Genomic DNA, 16751 nt, shown 5'->3' on the forward strand with positions numbered 1-16751 from the left:
GGTCGCTCCTGCTCGCACTTGGTCACTGTAGTTCGCTCTCGTGCCTACCCAGTATGTTAGTATGTTGTAGTAGCGCCGGCGCGGTATCATTCACACCATGGACCAGCTGAATGATACGACCAGCGAAAGCCTAGTGGTCAGTCTGGGGAGCATGAGTCGGCAGGTGGCAGGGCCAGCTGCGTGTGATTGGCTGACTGCGTATTGTTGGTCATCCAAACAGATCCACATTCGGAAACGGCAGTGCATTTTTCCGCGTACTCGGCGCTGTACCTACAGGAAAGGAAGGTGCGGATGACAAGGCCAACATTATGCGACAGCAGCAAGGGTAGATTTGACGGTGACAACGGTGACATAGCTGGTTCGTAACATGTCAATTGGAATCTCAAATGCTTCATATTGAAGTACAGCTGTAAAACATACAAAAAGAGATCTCCATGCGTGTTCATCGCGGCCTCGCGTTGCTTTTCTTCCAAGTGTGGCGTCATGTGACCGTGCCTATTTGGCGTTAGTAGCGAAAATCCTCTATCCCGCTTTGGCGCTACAGCGCGGGCAGTTGCTCCCTGTCGTCACTTTCGGCTCTCGTTGTGCTGCAGAATCGCCAAACGACGAACCGAAAGAGAAAAGACGATGAGAGCAACATACGCCTTGCAACACCCCTTCGACCACTCCCACGAATATCCATACACTCTCAAAGTATAGACGAGGCCCTGAGGCGCACTACGAACAAAGGAAGGGCGACTTTGAGCGAGTCATTCATACATCGACTTTGCGGACTCATTTGCAGTTTATATACGCAACAATCTTTTGACTGCACGACTCGCCGGAAGACTTTTATACCTTGACACACGACGCTATGGAGAATCTGTCCATCTCTGAACCGCCGCCGCTGGGCGGGCCTGGCGGTCCCCAGATGCGGCCACCCCCACAGCAGCAGCAGCTGCCGGCGCAGATGTTCACAACCGCGGCCCAGCTGCTCGACCTGACAGACAGTATGTGGGACAACAGATGGAGGCAGAAGGAGGCAGAAGGAGGCAGCGACGTAGGAGAGTGACGACTGACACTGCGCAGAAAAGTTGATTGTCGTCCTGCGTGATGGGAGAAAAGTGTTGGGCGTGTTACGAACATGGGATCAGTTTGGTAAGACGGCGGCCATGTCCACTCAAGTTGTTCATGGGGCTATATTGCAGCTAACCACGACCTACATTTGCCAGCCAATTTAATATTACAAAACGCGGTCGAGAGGACATTCCTGCCACCGGGCGCATTTGAGGCCAGCGCCGCTCCCGAGAGTGCTGCACAGGGCCGGGGCCTGTACGCCGACATCCCGCGGGGGACGTATCTGGTGCGCGGCGAGAACGTGCTGCTGCTGGGCGAGATTGACTTGGACCGCGATGACGAGCCGCCACCGGGCCATGACAAGATCGATGCAGAGGTGATGGCGGAGCTGGCCAAGAAGAAAAAGGCAGCAGACAAGGTGGTGGAAAAGGCGCGGGTGAAAAAGCTCTCGGGCCTCGGCTTCGAAGGCGAGAACATGGGCGAGATCCTGCTGTAGGAGAGACGGGGCGTGAGAGACGATGCTCGCCTGAGACCAGCAGAAACAAAAAAAATACAGAGATGTACTATGTGTGAGCAACATCGGTAATGGTATTACCGTTGTGCTTTGCCATGCTATGGTATCCAATTATCGGGCACAGCTACGGGAGAAGGGGGTGAGGAGGCAGATCTTGCGGCCAGAATGTCGTATTCATTTTTTCCTGTCATTCTGCAGGCGCAGCTCTTCTTACCACTTCGTTCACATATCCCGCCCTTAACATTTGATTTAGACAGCGCAGACCACACTCCGTCCTATGTTTTGAGAAAAGAAGGGCGGCGGTCACAAAAAAAGAAAAAAAGAATAAGTAGTGCATTCAAGCCTACGCACCCTTTCCCGTTCCTTTGTCTTGTTTTCTTCCCTTGTTTCTACTACAACCCGACGGAGAAGCCTTCCACCTTTGCGTTCCATTCCGCTGGAAAATGCGGGCCCGGCGACCCATCCCACCCGCCCGCCAGCATGGCCACTGTCTGCAGAAGTGCGCCGCTGCTCGGCATGTAAGGTGTGGGCACGCGCGCGCCACCAATGGGATAACCGGCATCGTCAAAGGCGAAATTGGGGTCCAGCAGGTAGGCCAGAGCCTGGTGAACGTCGCCGAGCCGCAAGGAGTTCATAGCCAGCAGCGGGAAGTCCCAGCCGTAGCTGGCCTTGAGGTCCCAGACCTGGCGGATCTTGTCGGCGGTGTTTTGGACGACGGTGAGGTTGAGCGGCGCGCCGCTCGTGTTGGATGGTGGCGGCAGCCAGCCGTAGATGCCCGCGAGGGCCGGGTGGTCGGTGGTGGTGGCCGGGTCGGTCCACATGTTGGGAACACCCTCGTAGACGGTAAATGTGCCGTTTTCCACCGGCAAGGGTGCCAGTTTGTCGCGAACGTCGATCCAAGCCTGGGGCACAGCGTCCGTCCGATTTGTTTGGCGCCGCTTCCAGCGGATCGCCACGTCCAATCCAAACCGCCAATAGGCCAGCTCAAAGGCCGGGTTGATGGTGGCGTTGGGATTGCCTGTTTCGGAGACAGGATACATTGGCGGTCCGAGATCGTACACGCCCGTGGTCGTATTCAGGAACGCAAACGACGCCATAAAGTCGGCCGTGGCCGTGACGATGGCGTCCCACTGGTCCAGCGTCGAGGCGTTGGGAAACGCGCGGTAGTGCAGCTCGGCGAAGTATATTGGGTGCGGCTGCTGCCAGATGAGCAGGGAATTGATCTCGCCGGGCGCACTACGGCCGGTCGGGTCGGTCATCTTGCCCCAGCGTGCGCCCTTGTAGCCCTGCTTTGTGGCACGGTCGATCGACGACGGAAGGAAGCGTGTGTACATGTCCGGCAGGCTGCGGGCGAGAAGATCAAAGTGACCCCAGCGGGCAAAGTGGACGAGGTGCCAGAAAGCCATTTCGAGCTATAAGTGTGAGTCTTGTGATGGGCTGCTATGAAGACCACCTCGCACCAAGAGGGACATGACTTACATGGAATTTACCATACCAGCCATTGTTGACAAGGCCTGTTACGTGTCAGCTGTGAACAAGAGTGCTGTTGTGTGAGACGTATATTTACCAGATTCTAGAATAAGTGTCAGCTATGGCGCACCACGTTTTATTTTCGATAGTTCTCGATGCAACTTACCTTGCGGAGCATTCGTCGATGCCGAGTTCACCACGGTCAAGTACTGCGAGAGGATCGTCCGCCGCTGGAGCTCTTTGGCCTCGGACGAGTTGCTCGCCGTTAGATCCACAAAGGCGCCCGTCGTCCAGTAGTCGAACCACCAGTCGGTCGCCTCGTCGGTAAGACCGCCATAGGACATGGGCACGAAATCGCCGGCGCTCGAAAAGGCGGCCACAAACAGAATCTCGGTCGAGTTGGCCGCCGTCAAAAGATAGCGGTTGGTGCCTGGCTGCGGGCCGGAAACTTGACCGTAGTTGTTCCACTGCAGCTGCAGGTAGTAAGACGTGCCGTTGGCATAGTCGGTGCCGTTGGTGCCGTCCTTGCTGGCGATTGTGCGCTGAATGGTGCCGTACCACGGGTCAAAGACAGTCTCGAACGTGTCATAACCAGAAGTTGAGGTGGACGACTTGTTTGGGTACACGCCGACAAAGGGCGCGTCAAACTTGCTGGTGTCTGGGTAGGGGAAATCCATAAACAGCCCGAGATCGCCCGACGCCAGCAGGTCCGACCGGATGGCAATGCCCACCATGTCCTCTTCTGGATGAACCCATGTCTCGACCTCGACAGCGGTGCCATTGTAGACAAACGACGACTTGATGCTGCCGGTCCACAAGTCGAGTTCCTGCGTGGCATTGACCAGGTCGGTCTCGGTAACGGGCTTGGAGGCCGCTGCTTGCCCAAAGTCGAGGCCGATGCGCGCCAGGTTAATGCGCTGCGGGTTTTGTATCAGCCAGTCCGAGATGGCCTGCTCGGCCGGGTTCGGCTGGTCGTAATTGACCAGGCGGCCGTGCGTCTCCCAGTCGAGGCCGGTAAAATCGGCTGGTACGGCTGTCGTGTTGCTGCCGGCAGCCGTGGATGGTAAACTGAAGTTGTGCCAGCCCCAGGTCGACAGGATGTTGTAAGGCAAGAAAGTCTGCAATCCGGTGATGTCAGCGCCAAAGGCTAGATTGCCGTTGCCGACCTGCAGCGGCGTGGTTTTGAAGCTGGCATTGCGGCGGACGTTGAACGACTGCACAATCTTTCGGCGATGGATCGTGGACTTGGGCGGGTTGGCGGCCTCGGCGACAAGGAGCAGCGACGCAGCAGCGAGGCCAGCGGAGAAGTGCATCCTTATGTCGGAGAAATGAAATGTGAAGCAACGGTCGCGTATCACTTGATATTCGATGCTACCTCGGAGAAAACAATTTTGTGCATCATGTAAAGTCCTCGAATGCCCCTATAAAAGACGAGGAAAGGTCGGCTGAGGCACAAGGCATGCGGGAACAATCAACCGACGACTGTGCTTGCTCGTCTCCGTCCAATATCGCTACCTTGCAATGACGGAACAATCCATTCTGCCCAAATTGATAGAGGAAACGAAAGCTCCCCGGTGCAGGCGCCGTCAACTTAGCCGGCGCAGGCCAGAACCCCTCTTCTCGGCGCAATGCGGTGTCCGCTCATGTATGCGCAAGGATGATGGAAATATGTCGTACGTTAACCGATTCCACTTGAATTGAGTGCGCATCATAGCCTTTTTAGGAATAAACAAGTCAAATATGGCACCCGTTTTGGCCGGCGGATTAAGGCGGTTCGGTCAATATATGGCCGAGGCCAGCATGTTCTCCAGAAACAGTGGACTACATTCTCTTGTCGGGGTATATAGGCAGTTTGTCGCCATCACGAAACAAATCGACCAGGGTATTGTTGACTTTTTTTTTTTTTTCAAAGAAAGTAAAATAAGAAAAATCTTCCACAAACAAAACAAAACGTAGTTAAAGATAAGAAAAATACGTCGTAGAGCTACTGCGAAATGAGAAGGCCGTCGAGCACCCTTGCAGGTTGAGGGATCTGTCAAATGGAGGAATGCGTTGTCGTTGTTCCGTCAGGCCGATATGCGGTGATGCTTGATTTAGCGGCAGCGTATATAGGACGCCACAGTTGCGCCACACAACTTGGCTGGCCCCTCCTTATTTGGCGCTCTCTGTTCCTGCAGTCCCAGCAACGGACCCAAAACGGCAACGACGTAAACATGCCAGACACGCCCAGGCCAGCCTGACTGATCATCGCATGGAGGGGACATCGTCCACAGCCTCCGCCAATCCACCTAATCTGCCACCTTCGTCGCACATGTGTATATCTGCGAGCCAGCAACCTGACTTGTGCGTCGCCGCCGCTCCCTAGAATTAAAAACGACTTCTCATCCTTTCTTTTCGCCTCCAGTCGTGCATCCCGACGGTCTCTTTGCTCTCCGCATCCGATTTTTGTGTCGCATTATCGCATCTTCCGTCCTTCTTCCATCCCAACGTCGACGACTTTGTACGCTCGAAACATTGCCACTGTCGCCATGGCCTCTCTCCTGACCACAGTGTACGATGAGCCATCGAGTGCCAGCACCGTCGAATCGCAACCGCATCGCTAACATCGTCCCAGGAACGCGCGCACGCGCAACCAATTCCGGCCACGCGCACCGGGCAAGGGCGGCAATACGAGCTACCAGCTGCGGCAATATGCCGAGGCGACGCTCGGCGGCGGCAGTCTGCGCAAGGTAGTTAAGCTGCCGGAAGGTGAAGACGAGAACGAGTGGTTGGCAGTCAATAGTGCGTACCCCGGGTGCTCAAAGACCACCAGGAAACTTGGCAAGCACAACTAACGTCCACCTGCAGTGGTCGACTTTTACAACCAAATCAACCTCCTCTACGGGGCCATCACCGAGTTCTGCTCGCCCCAGTCGTGCCCCGAGATGAAGGCCACCGACGAGTTCGAGTACCTCTGGCAGGACAGCGACAACTACAAGAAACCCACCAAGATGCCCGCGCCGGCCTACATCGAGCAGCTCATGGCCTGGGTCCAGAGCACCATTGACAACGAGGCCGTCATGCCCAGCCGCATCGGCGTGCCCTTCCCCAAGAACTTCCCTTCGCTCATGAAGCAGATTTTCAAGCGCATGTACCGTGTCTACGCCCACATCTACTGCCACCACTACCCCGTCATCCGCGAGCTGGGGCTCGAGCCGCACCTGAACACGAGCTTCAAGCAGTACGTGCTCTTTATCGACGAGCACAGCCTGGCGAGCGGCAAGGACTTTTGGGGACCCTTGGGCGACTTGGTAGAGAGTATGCTGCGGAGTGATTAGAGGGACTGTGTCTTTGTTTTTGGCGAGGGCCAGCTCTGTTCTCTTCTCCTTCTGGGCCGTTCTTTGCATTTCAGCTTTCTTGCATGTCGACAGTGCATTTGTTTTATGCCATGCCCAGGGTCGGGGCTGGATGTTGCTGCGGGCCGCAGTTTTGTTTTACGTTGACCTCTCTGCAAATTTGGCCTGCGCATTGTCTGGTTGGCGTTTTGTTTGCTTTTTCGATGGGATAAAAAGGGATGTTACTGATATCAATACACTGTTTGGATTTACGTGTATCGAGTGAACTGAGTATGTCTGCCTGGGCCGTATTTGTAAATTCTGTCATGGAAAGTTGCGAAGACTAACGCGGCTTGACTGCACTATGAATACTGCACCATTGACAACTGTAATCCTGCTGCCAAACACTTGCCAGCCTTGCCAGGACTGGTCGCTGAACGCTCTGATTCCGGTGAGTGATTTTCGTATCTGAATTTTACAGTTATTTTTCGATTAAATTTAAATACCCGGTTCAGAGGCGCTATTTCCACCCTTAGGCCTTAGTGCCAGGGCGCGGCCGCGGGAATACAGAGCCAAAACCTGCCAAAACGCGTGCAATATTTGTAGGTTTTTCTGCCTCAGGCATCCACACTGTGCCGAGCCAGTGGCCGGTTCCTTCCTTTCCACCATTTCCCCCCAAACCCGAGAAGCTTTCGTTTTTTCGAGTTTCGGTTTTGCATAACCTCCTCACGCCGCACGACTCTCTACCGCATCCAATTGTCTCGGCATCCACCCCCGACGACAACCCGACCCCCTTTTTTTCTTCCTCTCGCTCAATACACACCAACATGCTGTCGAGACAAGCAATGCTCGCGGCCCGCACGGCTGCCTCCCGCCGCACGGTCGCCGCCGCGACTCCGGCTCTGATGCGCGGCTACGCTGCCGCCGCTGCCGGCTCCCAGGCCCAGACCAAGGACGTCAAGGCCCCGGTCGCCCTCTTCGGCCTTGACGGCACCTACGCGACGGCTCTGGTATGTCTTATGTCCTCCCGGCTACACCACCGTCGTCCCCGCGCCCCTTCGCACCTCCCCATCCCCCCCTTGTCTTGTGCGTTGTTCGTCTCTCCTAATTGAATCATAGTACACTGCTGCCGTCAAGACGTCCACCCTCGACCCCACGGCCAAGGCCGTTGCCGCCCTCGCCGCCCTTCTCGCCAAGGACTCCAAGCTCGGCGCCATCCTCGCTACTCCCACCCTGTCCACCGCCGACAAGACCGCCGTCATTGCGGAGCTGCAAAAGTCCACCAACAGCGCCAACCAGCCGACCGTCTCGCACTTCCTCCAGACCCTGGCCGAGAACAACCGCCTGGCCCTCCTGGGCGACGTGGCCACCAAGTTCGGCGAGCTGATCCGCGCCGCCAACGGCGAGGTCGAGATGATTGTGACGAGCGCGCAGGCGCTGGACAGCAAGACGCTGGGCCGCTTGGAGACGGCGATTGCCAAGTCGACGTTTGTCGGCCAGGGCAAGAAGCTCAAGGTCACGAACAAGGTCAACCCGGACATTCTGGGCGGCCTCGTGGTGGAGGTGGGCGACCGGACAATCGACCTGAGCGTGTCGGCCAAGGTGGCCAAGCTCAACAAGCTGCTGACGGACAACTTGTAAAGGGGGTGGGGGCCCAGTGGCAGTTTCGTCGTGAATTGGAGAGGAGGGATAGATGACAGGGAACATGTCGTGGGTGTTAAGTCCCGTGTACTTTTTTCTATACTTTTTTTTTTGTTCATGAAGCCGAATTCAAATCATGGTGACATAAAGAAGAAAGGGGCGATGACCGAAAGTCTGTTTTAGACGAAAGGGCTGCGGCTGCAACGACGAAAGGAAGCGAGAAAGCGGCATTTGTTTTGTAGAAAGCCAAAATAACAAAAGGCAACATCCGATTTTGCCTCAGATGACACAGGGAGAAGGTGGTTTTGTGTATATAGTGTGTATTGTTGTCTAACCATTCCTTTGGAACATTTACAAATTAAGTGCCAGCTTCTTTTAAACTATAACAACCTCGTGCTCCTTGAACAACACAAGAAGCCAACAGCATTTTGAAAAAAGTAAAGAAAATCCATTGTAACAGACTACGGCAAGCAGCACAACCAACAAGCAAAACCAAAAAAAACTTCTATCCCGAAATGTATTCTTTATACCGCCGCCGTACTTTATTCCTTGTCTGCCTGGGCCTCATACTCGTAGCCTTGGTCGTAGCTGTCGAGGCTCTGCGAGCTCTTGTACCGCTGCAGCTGATCAGCAATGTACTTGTTCAGATGCTGATCCGCCTCGGCGCGCTCGCGCACGCGCTCCGGGTTGTGGAAGAACATGGAGCCCGACCGTGACGAACGGCGGCTCATGCGTGACCGCGGATCACCGTCCTCGACAGCATCGCCGTTTTGTCCATTGGCACCATGAGCACTATTCTCTGGGTAATCATGGCCCAGCTCGCCGTCGTTGGTTTCCGACTCGCCGTCGGTGCCAATGAGAAAGTCACTGCGCGCACCGAGCGAGCGGGCTGTCGACGAGCGGCGGATGCGCGGCATGGAACCCGACGAGTGCGGGGTGCCCGCCTTTTCGTAGCGGTCGAAGATGTCGTCAAAGTAATGGTTCATGCCGGCGCTGGGTGTGCGAGGAGTTTGTGGGAGACGGCAGGTAATGCTATAATACGGTCAGTACGGAGGCAGGAAACTATTGTGAGAAAGAAGGGGACCAAAAACATACCCTGTATCGTGGATCATGCGCGCAATGAGACTTGTCCAGCCACACTGGTGCGTGGCACCGAGACCACGACCGGAGTCACCGTCAAAGTATTCGTAAAACCACAGGTTGTCCTTCCACAGCGGGTCAAAATCGAGCAGGTCGTTGCCGTCGTTGATGCTGCGGCGGCCGTCGTCGTTGCGCACGTACAGGTGCTGCAGGCGGTGCTGAAGCTCCTCGGACACGTGGCCCAGATGCATCATATCACCCGACCCGACAGGGCACTCGACCTTGAGCGTGTCGCCAAAGAACATGTAGAAGCGTTGCAGCGACTCGACGAGCAGGTAGTTGACGCAAATCCAAACCGGGCCGCGCCAGTTGCTGTTGCCGCCAAAGAGGCCGCTGTCCGAATCGCCGGGAATGTAGCCGACGGAGAACTTTTGGCCATTCACATCCATCGAGTACGGATGGTCTTTGTGGTACTTGGACAGCGAGCGGACACCGTGGGGGCTGAGGAACTCATCCTCGTCCAGCATACGCTCAAGAAGGCGCACCAGGCGCTCCTTGCTTACAATGGACAGCAGAATGCGGTCGCCCTTACCGCGCTTGCGAATGGATGCCATGTTGCGCTCGGCAACGTCGCAGCGGTTGTTGATGAACCACTCGACACGGCGCTTGAAGGTCGGCAGGCGGTTCACCAGCTCCGGCTCCAGCGTCATCGTAGCGTACATGGGGATCAGACCGACCAGCGACCGCACAGGCAGCTGCTGGATCCAGGGTCCGCCCCATGAGATGGCATCATAGTAGAAGCCATCCTCGTCGTTCCACAGCGAGGACTCGTCCTTCTCGCCCATGCGGAATGTCATTGCGTCACTGATGAGAATAAAGTGCTCAAAGAACTTGGTGGCCATGTCTTCGTACGTGCGGCGGTACTTGGCCAGCTCGAGGCAGATGTTGAGCATGCTCAGGCAGTAAAATGCCATCCAGCCCGTGCTGTCGGCTTGCTCGAGGACACCACCCGTGGGCAGCGGCTCCGACCGGTTGAACAAACCGATGTTGTCAAGGCCCAGGAAGCCACCCTCGAACACGTTCTTGCCGTCTGCGTCCTTGCGGTTGACCCACCAAGTGAAGTTGAGCAGCAGCTTCTGAAAGACACGCTCGAGGAAGTCAAGGTCCTGGCGACCGTAGATCTTGCGCTCAATCTTGAAGACGCGGAACGTGGCCCATGCATGGACGGGCGGGTTGACGTCGCCAAAGTTCCACTCGTAGGCCGGCAGCTGACCATTGGGATGGCAGTACCACTCGCGCGTGTACAGATCGAGCTGCTTCTTGGCGAACTCGGGGTCGATCATAGCCAGGGTGATGCAGTGGAAACTCGAGTCCCAGGCGGCAAAGAAGGGATATTCCCACGAATCAGGCATGGACAGAATGTCGTCGCAGTGCATGTGCTTCCACTGGCTGTTTCGAATCGCTTTGCGATCCGGCGGCGGCGGCGGCTGGGTCGGGTCGCCGTTTGCCCACTGGTCCCAGATGAACAGGTAGTGCTGCTTGCACCACATCATGCCAGAGAAGGCCTGTCGCTGGACGTTGCGCATGTCGTCGGACATGGGCATGGGGCTGATTCGGTAGTAAAACTCGTCGGCCTCCTGGCGCTTGGTGTCGATAATGTTGTCGACCTCCTCTTCGTCGAGGAAGGTCTCGTTGCGCTTGGAGAAGCGGAAACGGACAACGGCGCACTCGCCGGGACCAACGCCGCCGTCCTCGTTGAACGAGAACCAGCCGGCAAACTTGGTGCCGGTCTTGGCCGGGTTAACGGCCTCCTTCTTGCCGTCCACAATATAGTCATGGAAAGCATCCTTCACGTAGGTGGACTCGTTTTTTCCCTCGTAGAGGGCCGCAAAGTTGGTGTCGTTGTCGGTGAAGAGCAGCTCGGGCTGGACATCCTGGTCGCTGGCCCCAACACCCGGCGAGGGCGCCAGCAGCATGTATCGGTCGCCCAGGACGGGGTGGCTGGACTTGACGAGGTTGTCGTCGCAGACCTCGATGGACGGCTTGTCCTCGGGCTTTTCGCGGCCCCACGCCCATGTGTTGCGGAACCACAGGTGCGGGATGATGTGGAGAGGTGCACGGTCCGGGCCGCGGTTCCATGCCGTGACACGGAAAATGAGGGCATCCGGGTCGTCGTCCTCCTTGGCGGTCTCAATATAGATATCCCAGTAACGATCCTCGGCAAAGACGCCAGTGTCGAGGATCTGGTACTCCTTGTCTTGCTTGCCGCGGCGCGCGTTCTCTTTGAGAAGATCTTCATATGGGAAAGGGGCCTGGGGGTACTTGTACAGGTACTTCATGTAGGAATGCTAGATGAGACGTTAGTATTCGGAATGTGCGACGTGCGTGGCCGTATATGGCGACTGGGCCGGCAAAGCAATACGTACAGTCTGTGAAAGAGGAGGTCAGTACAAGATGGCATTGGGTCGATGAGGGGAGAGACGAGAGAGTAGGACCTACTGGGGTGTTATCGAGGTGAAAGTGAGCTTCCTTGATGCTCTCGCCATGATTGCCTTGTGGGTTGGACAGGCCGAAGAGGCGCTCTTTGAGGAAGGGACTGGTCTGTTAGCAAGATGCGTGACGCATGCGGCAGAGGATGAGCAGAAGAAGAAACCGACTCTTTCTCGTTCCAAAAAGCGAAAGCAATGTTCTCGAGTCCGTGCGTGTCGCAAACACCGGCGATACCATCCTCGCCCCAGCGATAGGCACGCGATCGTGCGTGTTCGTGGGGGAAGTCTGAAGGACGTCAGTGGAAGCTGCAAGAGGCTGTTGAGGGGCAGGTTAAGGAGAGTCAAACTCACGGCTCCATGCGTCGCCATCATGGCTGTAGTCCTCACGCACTAGAACACACGACAATTGTTAGATCACGAGCTTCTCGGACAGTCTGGTGTGGACAAGCTGTTGTGCGGATGGGCATATGCACGCACCTGTCGCCCACTGGCGCTCCGAGACGTAGGGACCCCATTTCTTCCAGTATTTCTCCCGCGTGCGATCCTCCTTGAGACGCTTCTCCTCCTCGGTGAGGTACTCGCGGCCGTCGACGAGGACCATGGTGACAATGTGGGACGGTGGGATGGTGGTGGGGGAGTTGGAGAAAGGTCAATTGGACGGCTCAACTTGGAGCAAGAGGCCAGAAGGTAGTAAGTCGGCAGGGAGAGTGGTAGAGACGTGGGAGAGGAGCAAAGACGAGTTGAAAGAGGAGGGAAAGAGACGGCTGGGCGACAAAGGGAACAAGGAATGAACTTGTCACGAATGCGCTTCGATTCGGGAGTCGTCGTTTGTTTGCCGCTGATCTTTTTGCCGTTTGTCTTTAGGAGCTTTCTTTTCTCACAGATGATCTGGTGCGCCACTTGTGCCTGGCGCTAGAGCCAAAAGCCGGAGGAGAAGAAAAGGACCAAAAAGCAAGTAACAGGAACAGCAGCAATGCAGGAAACGGATGCGAGCTGTCGAGAACGGTTCGGGTTCCTCTCGAGTCCAAAACGTAGGCAAAGGAAAAAAAACGAGAGTTGCTATTGGGTGTTCGGAGATCAGAGTAGTAGTGGCGTGGTGATGGCAGGTGGAAGGCTGCCAAGGAAGGTGGTCTAGATTACGAGTGATGAACGGAGTAGTCTACGGAGTAGGTCGTAATGCGTCGTTGCAGAACGTGCCTGCCAAATCAGAAGAGAAGAGACCCAAAGACGGCAATTACGAGACATGGGGCAGGGACGAAGGATGGCGGCAGGGAAGGGAAGGTGTGGTCGCCATCAACTTCGAGCATTTAGTAGAGTAGTTCCGTTGCTCTTGCCGGATTTCTGCGAGCAACAACGCGAGGAGGGAAGGTGCAGAGGACGGCAGGAGGGAGGCGAACTCGAGCACCCAACAAGCTTTTGTTCTTTCCGAGTTCCACCCTACGAGTGCTACAGGAGCACGACTTGCTCCGTTTAATTGCTCCGGTTTCTTATGCACTGCAACCCGGGCGGGATCGGTGAATGATAGCAGAATCTGCGGAGCAGAGGAGCTTGGCCGACCCGCCGGTACAAAACTACAGACAAAAGCTGCGATGGCAGACGATAAAATAGTGGGGTGACGTCAATGGACTAGTTTGAAGCTCCCTGGTGCTGCCTAAGACCACAGAGCATTTAGAGAGCAGTTACATTCGTACAGTGTCTCAGTGTCATAAGGAAGGGCGGAGGAGCCAAGTTGCACTTGCAGAAAGCACAAAGCAAAGCACAAAGCACCCAAGAGCAAAAGCTCCGATAAACCGTGCGACCAGGTTGTCGGCTGTGTCTCACATGCAGCAGCTAGTTGAAATGCAGCACTGACAGGAAGAGATGCAGATAGATGAGGGTACATGTGCGAGCGTCGAGTGGGGTCCACGACGCAGTGCAACGATATCATGGTCAAGCAGGCTGCTGCTCGGCCGTGCGCAATTGGTTGTTCAAAGGAAGTCTGTTCAAAGTCATAACGTCATCACTGTGCCGGGGTGTCAGGATGAGACGTCCGGTCGCTCTGAGCGGTGAGTGGAAAACGTGCGGAGAGCAAGGAATAGACATGAGAAACAAAAGCACAGCATGAACCCTGGCTCCAGTTGCAGAAGATACGTCAATTCGGTTGTTATTCTCATCACAATTCGACAGGAACTGCATCTTGAGGCCCGTGTCGCTGCTATTGTTGATTACGCGCAGCCGGGTGGACGGCAATTGGGTCTTACTCTTGCTGCTCTGCGTTTGTGGTTGTGTTGGTTTGAAGCTTCGTCGTAATTTTGGGACTGGGGCCTGGCCTGGTCTAAAAGTTTGGCGCGGGACGGACAAGGTAGAGCAGGGCGCAGGACAAGGGGCAGATCTCGGTCAGGGGAGAAGCTTGGTCAGCGCACGTTTGTTGCTACGGGTCTGGACGCTTGTTGGCCGCCGGCATGTTTAGAGGGGTTTTCATGTGCTTTTGTTGTTGAGATCGTCCGACTGCCACAGTAACTTACCCATACTATCGACATCCAACAAAGGGCGGACATCACGCGGAGTTGGTTGTTCATGAGTGTATGTGAGAAGCTTCGCTATGTTTTACGTCTTTGATCTTTTTTCTTTTTTTGGCTCTCTTACAGAAAGAGACACAATGAATACTACAGCCATTCATAGCCCAAAAAATCCAACGAGGCAAAACGAATTCAACATGGCCGAAAAACAGAAAAGGTAAAGGCAAAGTCTGACGCGAGCATACGCCTGTTCTCCCATCTATCTGACCCGAGAAATTTTTGTATCATGCTCTGCTATTTGCTGTTCGCGAGCTATTGTCGCTGTTATCAACGTCATCATCGCTGTTCGTTTGTCTTCCGTAACATTATAACTTGGCTTTGACGGACGCACCAGGACCCGTAGCCTCCTGGTTCACGACCACGTCGCCGCCAGCTGCCGGACCTGCGCCGTCACCAAAGAAGATGACCTGCACCGTGAGATCGTCCCTGCGATTGTTAGTGCCCTGAAGAAAAGATGAAAAGATAAAAGATAACAAAAAGAAAGAAAGGAAACGAGTGCACGGGGAGCTTACCGGTAACGTCTGGAGAAGGGTGCTGGCAGCGTCAGGAGGGCCGACACCTGCTCCTCGTTGGAGCCGCCCAGCGCGTTGCGCACCAAGTGCGTGGCCGCGTTCTTATCCTTCACCACGAACCTGTCTTTGTCGTCGGGCGAGATACCCCACTGCCGCAGCCGGATCGGCGTGCGCTCGCCGTTCTTGCCAGTGCTGCCCTCGACGGCTGCCTCGACAGGCAGCGCGTTGCCCGCCTTGCGGCCAAAGACCTTGGACCATGCCGACTCCATGGCCGAGCTGCCCGTGTTGCCGCTGTGGCCCGCCGCCTTGGCCTGCGACTCAATCCACTTGCCCACGAGGCCGACGGCCTCTTCGTTGGTCAGCATCTCCCAGAGGCCGTCCGTAGCCATGACGATAAAGTCGCCGTTCTCGGGCTCAATCTTGGTCGTCGTCACCACCGGCTCGGCCGTGACGTACGGCGGCGTGCGCATAAACGGCGACTGGCTGCGGCCAAAGAACGAGTTGCGCAGGCGGTCCGACACGTCGCGCGTCCACTTGTACGAGGCATCGCCAAACGCGCGCGTGGGCTCCAGGCCGCCCAGCACGCGGCCGTTGCGGATGACATGCTCTTCGCCAGGGTGCAGGCCACGCATGCGGGCCACCTCGTCGGGGTTGCTGCCGGTCTGGTCGACCGAGAGCGGCGTGGCAGTCCACTTGCCCGACGGTGAGCGGCGGCCAAGCACCGCACGCGAGTCTCCGGTGCAAGCCACACGCAGCAGCTTTGATTTGCTGTCGTAAAAGGACAGGAGTGCACACGAGCCGGACAGCGCTGGCGCCAGCAGCTCGGCGGCAACCGTCTTGGATTTTTGGCTCAGGACCTTTTCCGCGCTCTGGTTGACAATATCATCGTCCAGGCGCGTGAAGCCGATCTTGATGGCGCCTTCAATGGCGTCGGCTGGCGGGCCGGCCTCGCTCGGGGCAGCCTTGTACGTCTCGTTCAGCTCGTGGGCCACGTAGTTGATCAGCGCCTGGCGCAGCTTTGCCGACGTGGTCCATCCGCTGTCAAAGGGCAGGTTAGCATGAATTTCAAAACCATTTGAAGCAGAAAAGGGTTACACATACGAATGACCGTCAAAGACGCCCCAGAACATCCAGTCGGAGGAGTCGCTGCTCACAACGCTGCCGGCAGCGCTCTTGGTCGGCACCTCGACAATCTTCTCGGCGTGGTCGTCCTCGATCGGGTCGTTGCTGGCCAGCTGCACGAGGTCGTAGCGAAGGACGCCCTTGCCGCGATTGATCCCGTACGACTCCTCGTTCGTGCGCAGCCGCTGCGTCACTTGGTCGGGGGCCAGCATCTCGAGCACGCGCCGGCCAGACCCGTCTGTCATTTTCAAGATCGGTCCGTCGCCGACCAGAGTGCCTGTGCTCAGTTCGTTGGCGCCAATGACAAGCACGTTACGCGTCGTCTGTGCAGCGTCCGAGCCCGTCGTGGCTCCGGGTCCCGCCAGGGATGCGCCCGTCGTGGATGTGACGGCACCGGCCGCCGCCACCGCCGCTTTCGTCGAGAACAGAGACTGGCCCGCAGGTGTGCCGCCCTGGCCCTGGTATGCGTAGTAGGCGCCGTAACCGACAATGCCCGACACGAGCGCAACGGACAGCCGCCGGACGTGCATGGAGGAGTGGAGCGGCTCGCCCGACGAGTTGGGCGGCGGTGGTAATGAGGACGACGACGATATACGCGACGATCGCCGCTGCAGCGAGTGGACAAACGGTGTCGACGAGAGGCAGCGCACTCGCTGGCTGTTGAGGGCCTGGTAGTGCTGGTGGTTGTGGGGATTGTGGTGGGAGGCAGATTGGAGGAAGAGGGCGGCGGAGCGGCGGTTCGTGCGTTGTAATAGGCCGCGGACCGTATGCTGGCTCGTTGTCCGGAACGCCCGTACTGCTGCGCGACGCATGAGGGCGGTGGAGGGCGAAGCTGATGAGAAAAATTCAAAGGAGAAAGCAGGTCGTAAGGAAGCCTCCAATAAATGTGGACGACGGCGAGACGGGAAGTTCTAAAACGGCAGGGGTTTCTGGTGAGGTATGGCAGTTCGGCAGAGGCGGTGTGAACTGTACATAGAGTGAGATATGCTTGTCGA

The 16751-nt window shown here is 56.5% G+C and overlaps 6 protein-coding genes across 6 annotated transcripts; 3 read left to right on the forward strand and 3 right to left on the reverse strand.

Annotated features, from left to right (window-relative positions):
* Window positions 1–853: 853 nt before the first annotated feature.
* SPSK_01955 (U6 snRNA-associated Sm-like protein LSm1) lies at window positions 854–1552 on the forward strand (the record flags this gene model as incomplete). The annotated part of the gene is made up of 3 exons (XM_016728853.1): window positions 854–989; window positions 1069–1137; window positions 1212–1552. 3 exons carry the CDS (start codon window positions 854–856, stop codon window positions 1550–1552), a joined length of 546 nt encoding a protein of 181 aa, XP_016589996.1.
* Window positions 1553–1962: 410 nt separating this feature from the next.
* On the reverse strand, window positions 1963–4353 carry SPSK_01490 (uncharacterized protein; the record flags this gene model as incomplete). The annotated part of the gene is made up of 4 exons (XM_016728401.1): window positions 1963–2982; window positions 3050–3084; window positions 3138–3143; window positions 3207–4353. The coding sequence occupies 4 exons, from the start codon at window positions 4351–4353 to the stop codon at window positions 1963–1965; spliced, it is 2208 nt and encodes a 735-aa protein (XP_016589997.1).
* A 1215-nt stretch (window positions 4354–5568) lies between these two features.
* Window positions 5569–6357, forward strand: SPSK_01925 (maintenance of ploidy protein MOB1 (MPS1 binder 1); the record flags this gene model as incomplete). Its single annotated transcript, XM_016728823.1, has 3 exons — window positions 5569–5591; window positions 5655–5821; window positions 5888–6357. The coding sequence occupies 3 exons, from the start codon at window positions 5569–5571 to the stop codon at window positions 6355–6357; spliced, it is 660 nt and encodes a 219-aa protein (XP_016589998.1).
* An 824-nt stretch (window positions 6358–7181) lies between these two features.
* On the forward strand, window positions 7182–7995 carry SPSK_01914 (F-type H+-transporting ATPase oligomycin sensitivity conferral protein; the record flags this gene model as incomplete). Its single annotated transcript, XM_016728813.1, has 2 exons — window positions 7182–7364; window positions 7474–7995. The coding sequence occupies 2 exons, from the start codon at window positions 7182–7184 to the stop codon at window positions 7993–7995; spliced, it is 705 nt and encodes a 234-aa protein (XP_016589999.1).
* Window positions 7996–8537: 542 nt separating this feature from the next.
* SPSK_01395 (glycoside hydrolase family 63) lies at window positions 8538–12165 on the reverse strand (the record flags this gene model as incomplete). The annotated part of the gene is made up of 6 exons (XM_016728310.1): window positions 8538–9027; window positions 9091–11423; window positions 11575–11676; window positions 11729–11850; window positions 11916–11954; window positions 12042–12165. The coding sequence occupies 6 exons, from the start codon at window positions 12163–12165 to the stop codon at window positions 8538–8540; spliced, it is 3210 nt and encodes a 1069-aa protein (XP_016590000.1).
* Window positions 12166–14427: 2262 nt separating this feature from the next.
* Window positions 14428–16568, reverse strand: SPSK_01529 (uncharacterized protein; the record flags this gene model as incomplete). The annotated part of the gene is made up of 3 exons (XM_016728440.1): window positions 14428–14548; window positions 14635–15672; window positions 15736–16568. 3 exons carry the CDS (start codon window positions 16566–16568, stop codon window positions 14428–14430), a joined length of 1992 nt encoding a protein of 663 aa, XP_016590001.1.
* Window positions 16569–16751: the final 183 nt, after the last annotated feature.

This window comes from Sporothrix schenckii, assembly GCF_000961545.1.
Source record: "Sporothrix schenckii 1099-18 chromosome Unknown Cont42, whole genome shotgun sequence".
Taxonomy (NCBI): domain Eukaryota; kingdom Fungi; phylum Ascomycota; class Sordariomycetes; order Ophiostomatales; family Ophiostomataceae; genus Sporothrix; species Sporothrix schenckii.